Below are 9,606 nucleotides of genomic sequence, written 5' to 3'. Positions count from 1 at the left end.
GTTCACACTGAACTCAATGGCAATTTTACCAGTGATATAAAGTGGAGTGGGATCTGGGCCTTAGCTTCTAGCTTAAGTATATAGATCCATGAAATCCATGCCCTTAATGTTTTATTGTGTTGAAAAAATTCAATGCCTTTGTGTAGTAAAATAATTCATCCTGAATTGTATAGGTGTGTAAAATGTATTTGACAAGATTCTGCATTCCAAGTTTTTCATATTTTGCCACATATTTGAAAATGGCACCGTGATGCTGTATAAGAAAGGTGACCGTTTATATCACTGTAACACAATTTCCTTAAATCTTATACAAAGTGTATCATGTAAGGTGCCAATGGAAAAGTTATGATTTGTTAAGTATGATTATTCTGTTTGCATGCATGTATCATCTTTGTATCTGAAGTTATAAATATTGGCTATGTGCTGTTATCTTAAACCTGTGTTATATTCTTGTGTGACATCCTGCAGATAGGACTTACATTAAGGCCAGACAGCTATGTATTGATGGCCCATCAAGGAAACTCAGCTCTCACAAAGAGCTATTTAAGAAACTCATCCCTTCCAGATAGCTCTTCCTGAGGATGCTTCAGCCAGCAAGGAGCCAATGGCCATCCCATGTGATTCAGCAAAACATGTAGAGGCATGTGATATGCTCATGTGACCCTGGACTCCATCTTGGGCCAGTAACTTTCCACAAACAGGGACAGTGGGCTTTATTTGGGACAGTAAAATTCCAAGCACATGGCAGAGGATATAAAGGACCCTGAGATATCTCCATTTTGCCTCTTTCCTGCCCTAATTTTCTGGATTGTGGGTTTACAATTAAAAGGAGCATCTTGAACTTTGAACTGAGGACCTTCCAATCTTTTGGAAGTTACCAGAGAGACTCTACAAGCTGGCAATCTATTCCATCATTGCTACAAACCTGATATAAGGACTTTGCAATAATTTGTATGTATGTGATCTATTAACTATTTATAACTAACTCTCTTCTTTTAGTATTAAATCTTTAGCTTGTTTACTAAAGATTGGCTGACAGTGTGGTATTCGGGTGAGATTTGGGGGTATGTGTCTGATCCTTTGGGATTAGAAAGAACCTCACATATGGTGAAATGGGTTTTCAGTAACCCCTCACTATATTAGACTTGGTTGTCTGGATGGGAGCCAAGGGCTGGAATGTTTAAAAGGGGACTGTGTTTGGCTTCTGGTTAACCAGTGTGGTATTACAAAAGCTATTTTGTTACTGGTTTGGTGAATCTAATTACAGAATAAACCACCAGTTTGGAAAGATTGTCTGCCTGTTCCTTGCAGTCTGCCCTGCGTGTGGCATTCTCAGTGTGGCCCTTCCAGGAACCCAGACAAAGGCACCACTTTAACAAAACTTTAAAATGGAAAATATTGAGACAAAATATTCATGAAATTGGGAAAAGGTTTACAAAAACAGGAGCATTTTAAATCAAATTACTTTGCATCCAATTCTGTATTTTTTGAAATAAAAGAATGGCCATTTATGCCAGAATTTTGTAAATGTTTGTAGATGCAAAACAAAAATGTAAAAAAGTACAAATCACAGTGAAACATGAAATGTCACAAAAAAATGCTTTCCTCAGTTTCGCCTGGCCATTTCACCTGAGCAATGGTGTGTTCTAACACGTGTCCAGATCCAGTTACATAGATTTAGAAAATTTCTCGAAGGAGTGGCACCTGCAGTACATATCCTATGTATGGTTAATGCTTGGAGGGTTCTTGTTGAAGTATTTTCTTCCCTCAACATTGCTGAGGGACACAGAAATGCAGGTTGGATTCTGTCTTTTGTATTCAATGCTTTCCACCATTGCTTGCTTGATCACCTGTAAAACAGAGTCAAAGTTCAGGGCAAAGAATATTGATACTGATGGTGGTTCTTGGTTGATGATGATGGCAAAAAGCTATATCAGATTGTACAATTGTTACTCTTAATACCAGAAGCAAGCCAGTATTGCATAGAAGAGCTTTAAAAACAAACAGACCGTATGTTGAAATTTTTGAAACAAAAGAACATTGTTCCCCCCCCATCACCATCACCACCTCCTCCCCCAAGAAGAATGCTAGCTACTTCTCAATCTCTTATTGTCAATCACTAGTTTGTTTGTTTGTTTTAAATAGTAGCCTCTCATAAAATATAGGTGACATCTGGAAGACTGGAGAATTTTGCAACGAGAAGGTTGTGTAATATGATACTTATTATGAATGATGATTTGTTCATACAGTCCTTTTATCATGGTAGCATCAACAATGTGCACTAAAAAAAACTGACAAACACAGAAGAAGTGTCATATTTTGGGGCTCTATCCTAATAACTGACAATGAAAGAAGTTAGTGTGTCCTGAGTATAAAGTGAGGAACTATTTTGCCACAGTTTAATTCCTAGGTCATCCCTCCTCTATCTTCATTTTGGTCACACTAAAAGTCCCATAAGCCTTTGGTCTATGCAATGTCTCTACCCTTTGATCAAAAATACAACAATAAACTTAATGGCTGTGACGATTTAACAGGGCTCATTAGTCAACAGAGTAATAGCCAGGATTGTTGGGAAATAACCATAAATTGGTGGCAGATTGTCCATCTAAATTTAAAAAGCAAAGGAATGTCCATTTAAAGAGGTCATTTGCCAGGGTATTCAAGAGTCCGGGGGAGGCAAAAAGGGTTTTTTGTGGTTTTTTGCCTCTATAAATCACTGCAAACTCAACAATTCACTCTGCCAAGAAGGGAAGAGCACAATAGCAGCAGCAGCTAAAAAAAGACAGAAAGCTGAATTCATCTACTTTGACTTGATTTCATACTCCGTGGATCATCTAAAAAGGATGTTTGCTCTGCTACCTGAATTAGTTGAAGAACCTCATGAATTAGTCAGGTAAACATTTCTCATCAGCTGTTTCAATTCTGCTATGTAGACAATTTTGTTATGAAATAATGTTCCGTGCCTTCTACATTATACAAAACAGAAGATGAGAGACTGTCTTTAAAAAAATGTCTATGTTAAAAATCTTAATTCTTTGATGTTGAAAGTAGAATGCAATATAGCCAGAAGGTGGCATATTTTGATCATGTACTTATTACAAAGATCTGAAACTTGCAGCAGAAAAAATTACTGCTGTTGAATGAAATCATTAGAACAAAAATATACTTGGGCCCTGATTCTGATCTTGTTTAAAGTAATGCAAATCAGGTGTAATGACTGGAGTTACACTGCAGCATATGAAATCAGAATTTGGTCCATATCGGATTTTGGGGTATAAATCAAACACTATAGAATATTGAGATTTAATGGTAACATGAAATCATTAATATAGCTTCTAACTGTTTTAAATTTTACTTTTATTTCCTTAGCTCAAACTTAAAAGCATTTATTGATTACAGTTTCAGCAGAACAAATCAATCTCTAGCAGACTGATTCTGAGCTCATTTACCAAAGCAATATTTAAGAATTATATATCTTATATAGCAATTTTCATCCATAGAATTCAGACCACTTTACAAAGATGGCAAATGTCACTATCCCCATTTTCAGATGAGGAAACAGAGTGGTGAAATCACTTGTTCAAAGTCACACGTGAAAGTAAGTAGCAGAACTCAGAATACATTACATAGATTAAGGCCAGAAGGGACCATCATGATCATCTAGTCTGACCTCCTGCACATTGCAGGCCACAGAACCTCGCCCACACACTCCTTTAATACACCCATAACCTCTGGCTGAGTTACTGAAGTCCCCAAATGATGATTTAAAGACTTAAAATTACAGAGAAATCACCATTTACTTTGGTTTAAACCAGCAAGTGACTCATGCCCCATGCTGCAGAGGACAGCGAAAAACCCTCAGGGCCTCTGCCAATCTGACCTGGTGGAAATTCCTTCTGGACCCCAAATATGGCGATCAGTTGGACCCTGGGCATTTCAGCAAGACCCAACAGTCAGACACCTATAGAATTCTCTGTAGTAGCTCAGAGCCCTCCCCATCTAGTGTCTCATTACTGGCCGATGGAGATATTTGGTGCTAGCAGTCAAAAATTGGCTACATGCCACTGCAGGTAGTCTCATCATACCATCCCCTCCATAAATGTATCAAGCTCAGTCTTGAAGCCAATTAGTTTTTTTGCCCTCACTGCTCCACTTGAAAGGCTGTTCCAGAACTTCACTCCTATTCCCCTAGGCCACTTAACCACGTGGCTTCACCCAGTTACCTGGGACGAGCTCAGATACTGCAATAATGGAACAGTAAAAACAAAAAAAAAACAGATTAGATTAGAATATTAACCCAAATTGGAATGAACCCCGAACAAGCACAGGAATTCAAACGTGAAAAGCATTATAGATTTTGTTACATTCTATCCAATTCTTTTGTTATGGCAGGAAACTATCAGTACAATAAAATAATCTTCAGACACACATAAAATGAAATGCATAACTACAAAACAGGGAATAACTGGCTAGGTAGTAATGCTCCTTAAAAGGATCTGGGGATTATAAACTCTGGAATAGGCTTCTAAGAGAGGCTGTGGAATCCCTGTCATTGGAGGTTTTTAAGAACAGGTAGGATACACATCCGTCATGGATGGTCTAGGCCTCAGCGCAGGGGTCTGGATCTGATACCTTCTCAAGATCCCTTCCAACCTTATATTTCTATGGTTCTATAGCTCCTGAAACATTCTTTAGCTGTTTCTTTTGAATGGAAAATATCTCTTATTTCAGCAGCATGATTACCTCAGAGCTTACAAGAAGAGATCATCATGCATGATTGTATTTACTGCAGCTCCATAATTCCAGACTTTAAAGACCAGATGCCAAAAGAAAGGGCAAAATTCTCCTCTCTGAATCTCACTGCCCATCTCATCCATCTTTTCCCCTGCTTTATACAGACCCTATCAGTGTAGTATCTGAACAGTTAAAATAGAAACAACTACTTCTTTTCTCCCTCCCTTCCCAGTCTGCAGGGGAAATAACTCCACCACTTCATAGTTTTTGTGTTTATATGTGCATTGAATGGAAGCACAAGTTCATGAAGAACTTATCCAGGGAAAGCTTAATTGAACATTTTTCATTTAGGCCTTACCCAACTCCCATTACGATCAATGTCAGTCTTTCCATTGACTTTAATGGGCTGTAAACCTGCCCTTAAAATTTGAAAGTCTGGAGGTCAGTTCCCTAGTCTTGGTCCAGCTGCTTCAGAGTTCAAGTGAAATGAAGCATCCTGGTTGTGGAGGGTCAAGGTGATCTCTCAGTGAACTAGGACCAAATCCCATGCAGGTGCTTTGAATATCAAGACAAAGATACCAGTCTGTATTCACTGGAGAGCCAGTACAGAAGGGAGCACTGATTGATGTGTTACAGTGAGTCCAGAGTTGCTAAGCAGATGGGATGCTAGTTGTTTACTCACTGGAGCTTTTTCAGTATGTGCTTACCATAAATATAATGTATTGTAATAAACAAGTAACAAATAAATGGATCACTAAGGCCATGGACAGGTTTGTGTCTGGTACTAATGGATATAATCAGCCGCACATGGAAATTGGCATTTTTTGTCATCATGGCCATTCAGTCTCTTTCCAGAACCCAGATGCCATTAATAATGGGAGCCATAATGGAGAAGGCAAGCAGACCCCTCTCTCACCCTACCAAAATCACTTGGTCTTGTCAGTTGCCTTTATCAAGGTGCTGATTTGGTCAGTCACCGAGAAAGCTGGGACATGGTGCTATTTACCTTGCCTGTTATAGGTAGTGTTCTACATTCAAATTGGTCTGTAGAACTTCAGTTGAGATCAATGGGATTCTGCACACAAATCAAAGGCAGTATAGGATCCTTAAAAGTTAACTGGCTTTGTTTTTTGAAAGTGAACTTTTTCATCTTACTAGTTGGGCTGTACTTCTTTTGTGAATTGTGTAAAAAAGATTAATGCAAAACAACATAGCTAACTGCATATACAAATACATTTTTTTGCAAGTTTGCACTTTTCCGCACACAGGCAGAAAAAAATCGAAGATTTTTAGCCAGTAAATTTAGGGGTTTATTCTAGTCTCTAGTTAATCCCATCACTATGTAGACTCCCTAAAGCACCTCTGAACTGGTGTAAATCAGACATTTTTACACTGTACTTACATCTAAGTTATTCAGAGTGTTGAATTCCATTAGATCATGAAGCCTTTTGAAAGCTTCATTGGAATATTGGAAGTTGAAGGTAGAGAATGGCGTATTAGGATCATCAAAAATATCAAAGTCAGCGAAGTCCTTCTCTCCTTGAGTTTCTCTTGGAACAGCTATAGAGACAACAAAAAACCAGAGACAATAGTTTATCATTTTGAAAAAATAAAAGGGAAAGTTTTAAGAGATGAAGTATAAATTATATAACAATAACTTGCTTTTATATGGGGCTTTGGAAATTGATGGCCATTATGGAAAGATTTCTAGGTCTTTCTGATAAAGAGTATTCACAATGTAAGAAATGATATATTAATTTCTTGTTTCCAGGAACACCAAGATTTAGTATCTTTTAGTGTCTATTGCAAACACACCTGGAGCTTTGTATTTCCGGAAGTTGATGTTTGCCAGAACAAAGTGGATGATGGTTGGACAGTTTTTCTCTGTAGCCGTATTTTTGGGTTTGAAAACATAGCACTCCTTGAGGCCCTCTCGATCAAACACATGTGGATCTATTTTTGGAAAAGGAAGGCTGTTCATTCTGGCCCATTTTTCAGCAAGCAAAATTTCCTAAAAAAGGAAGTAAAGTTTCAAATGTTTACAAACAACCATCACAATTGGGGACTTTTTATTGAGGGTCACAAAGATAAACAAAGATAACCAGTGATAGGAACAATCTTTCGTTCCCTTTACCAGCTCATAATTAACATTTATTCTTTCAATCTTCTTCTTACAATTGCTTTCTGACTGCAGTAGGAGTATCGGCATGAGTGAAGCATTGCCAAATTGGGCTTGATATCTAAACACAAACAGTTTTTGGTTTGAAGTGTAGGCTCTCTTTTAAAGAGATTTGCTCAATCCCATATCATTAAAGTGAAGTTCCACTCTTAAAAGCAGGTCTCCAGATTTATTTTCTTATGCAACTCTGCTCCCCAGAGACTCATATCTGATGACTTTATTGATAAAAATACATTTTAAAAATGATTTTTACCCCCGTTACTCTTGGAGGGGCAACCGAGAAGGAGCAAAATTGAATTCCACCTTCAGTATCATCATCAGAATCGTTTAAAAAGCCAGTTATACCTGTGTGAACCCAGTGAAAATAATGGGGTTGTACAGCTGCTATTGAAGACATTATTTGAAGACAATGGGGTTGCACAGCTGTAATTCAGGGCCTAATTTGGCCCGCACAACCTTTATAACTAGTGATGATTCACGAAAAGGGGAGAGTTCATCTTGACTCTCAGATTTTAGGATGAGTTTGCTTTGCCGACAGCTAAACAAAACTCCACTCATAATTTTATTTTTTAAACTAACCACCACTGCTATGGAAACCAAAGAGATTTAATCAACACTGATCCCCAGAACACTACGTTTGCATAAGTACTTCTCCAAGCAGAACTGCATTTTAAATCATGCTACAGCCATGATGGAAACCTGAAAAATAGTATGTTGTTTTCTCATGACAGAGACGTAAACAAAATCATTTGCAGACAACGATTCAAAAGCACATGATGTGGGTGTATTGTGGGAGGGTAGGGAAGACCAGTCTATATTTAACCATGTGTTATCTAAATATAATCAGAGTGAAATTGGATTTTCCTTTGGGAAACCATTTTGGACATACAAGAGACTACAAGGCAGTGGGTATGAAATAATAATGGGTGAATACAGTCATTGTCTTCAGCTGGCAGATTTCACTAAGTTTTGGAGAGAGAAGACATATTTCAAATCTATTGCAAACAAAGGGCAAATTCTTCAGTGATGTATGCACTGTGAAAAGCAAGTGTGGGAACTGCACAAAGTGTACACATCAGAGCAGAATTTTGCTCAGGTCCTTCTTGGCAGAGTGAAAGTGGCTAGCAGAAAACTACTGTCTCCAGATTATAGCTGGGTGCTAGGTGGAGGTATGTCAGTATTTCTATCATACGCGTCAGTGTTCAAAATTAATAGCTCAGTCTTTTAAGAGATCACTTTGAGACAAAACTTCATGCATTTCATTTTTGTTCTTTGCCAAGCTCCTACCCTTCTGTCAAATGGCTTTTTAGAGTTGCTGGAGTTTTTGATGGAATTTATATAAGGTTATAAAAGTGCATGAAACCCTGTTGCTATTTTTAATAAATATCTTAATGTTGCTATATTGCTACCTTCCAAACTGCATGCAAAATACCTACCAACAGACAGAAAGCTCAATGCACAAAGAGCAATACAGGACTAGCCATTTAAAACCTTGCCCAGACAACACTATTGGAAAAAACATAAAAATGAGAGAAAAGAAAAGATGTCTCAGTGGAGATGACCTTATGAAGTCAATGATACTAGCTGATCAGGACAATGGACCCTATGCTCCCTTAATGACAAAAAATGGGCCAAATTCGGAAGTGAATTTTGCCTAATTAACCATTAGACTTCAGGATTCAGTCAATTAAGTGGAGGTGAGGTGTTTATGCAGGAAGATCTAAGCAGCATGCCAAGTACAGGGACAGTCTGAGTTTGTTTAACCTACTATTGTTACAAATAGTACCTTATTACTGTAATGGAAAGAGATTAGAGAGAAGTTCTCTATTTTTTCAGTTTGTTTACTCTCTGCAATACTCTATAGCTCATATTACTGTTCCCCAACATAGTCAATGGTCAGTGGTGTTTGGGTGGCTCTTATACGTGGCAGCAGAGGAGAGAGAAATCTCTCTTTTTTAATTGACAATGTGGTTGTAAAACAACAACAACTTTCAGTGGGTCTCCAAAACAGGTGTATTCCCTGACACTACTTTAAGATCACTTTTAACAACTGACTAGGATTTCAAATTGATGGTGTCCATTTAAGTATCCCATGAAAATTTCCTTACTGTTATTGTTTTTCTGTTGGCTTTAATACTCCTGGGAGACATTAACCTTCCTCTGGTCATTTAGAGCTGTCTGCATGTTTTGTCTATCTGTTTAGATTGTAAAGGCAATGGATCAGGCATTCCACTCTTGCCACTTAAATAATAAATGTCATTTAACCTTTATTTTGCAGTGATTACTTTACACTAGGTTGGATGGGACTATTCTTAGAAAATCCCAGATAAAACACTGGCAATGGCACAACTGAAAAGTTTGCTTCACTTCCAACATATTGTATAATCAACTGTATTGCAGTGACTGAACAATGATAAATCTCTACAAGACGATACAGAGACATTCCCTACGTCATATAATGGAGTTGCTCTATGAAGCTAGAGCATAGGAATTCTAGTTCATATTCCAGCTATTACATTCTTTCCAGCTACTAATGTGTATGTGTTTAATCTTAAGAATTCTTATGTCAGCTACACAGCAACCACCTTCTCAAGTAGTTACAACATGCAGTAATTATAAACTTGGACCTTTCTCATGCTATTTCTAATACGATTGAGATGTTGTGGTACAGTAAGATTGGCGTACATTTCTAC

The 9,606-nt window shown here is 37.8% G+C and overlaps 1 protein-coding gene across 3 annotated transcripts in view; it reads right to left on the bottom strand.

Annotated features, from left to right (window-relative positions):
* Positions 1-1,490: 1,490 nt before the first annotated feature.
* Positions 1,491-9,606, bottom strand: part of PLA2G4A (phospholipase A2 group IVA) — a 129,833-nt gene continuing 121,717 nt past the window's right edge. For all 3 annotated transcript variants that reach the window (XM_038414861.2, XM_043490706.1, XM_043490705.1), the window contains 3 exons: positions 6,550-6,745; positions 6,137-6,294; positions 1,491-1,850 (listed from right to left, as the gene is read on the bottom strand). In XM_038414861.2, the coding sequence (XP_038270789.1) occupies positions 1,719-1,850; positions 6,137-6,294; positions 6,550-6,745 (486 nt within the window). In that variant the 3' untranslated portion in view covers positions 1,491-1,718. The remainder of the gene's footprint in view (positions 1,851-6,136; positions 6,295-6,549; positions 6,746-9,606) is intronic.

Source organism: Dermochelys coriacea, chromosome 8 (assembly GCF_009764565.3).
Source record: "Dermochelys coriacea isolate rDerCor1 chromosome 8, rDerCor1.pri.v4, whole genome shotgun sequence".
NCBI lineage: Eukaryota > Metazoa > Chordata > Testudines > Dermochelyidae > Dermochelys > Dermochelys coriacea.
This window is presented reverse-complemented; position numbering and strand designations above follow the sequence as displayed.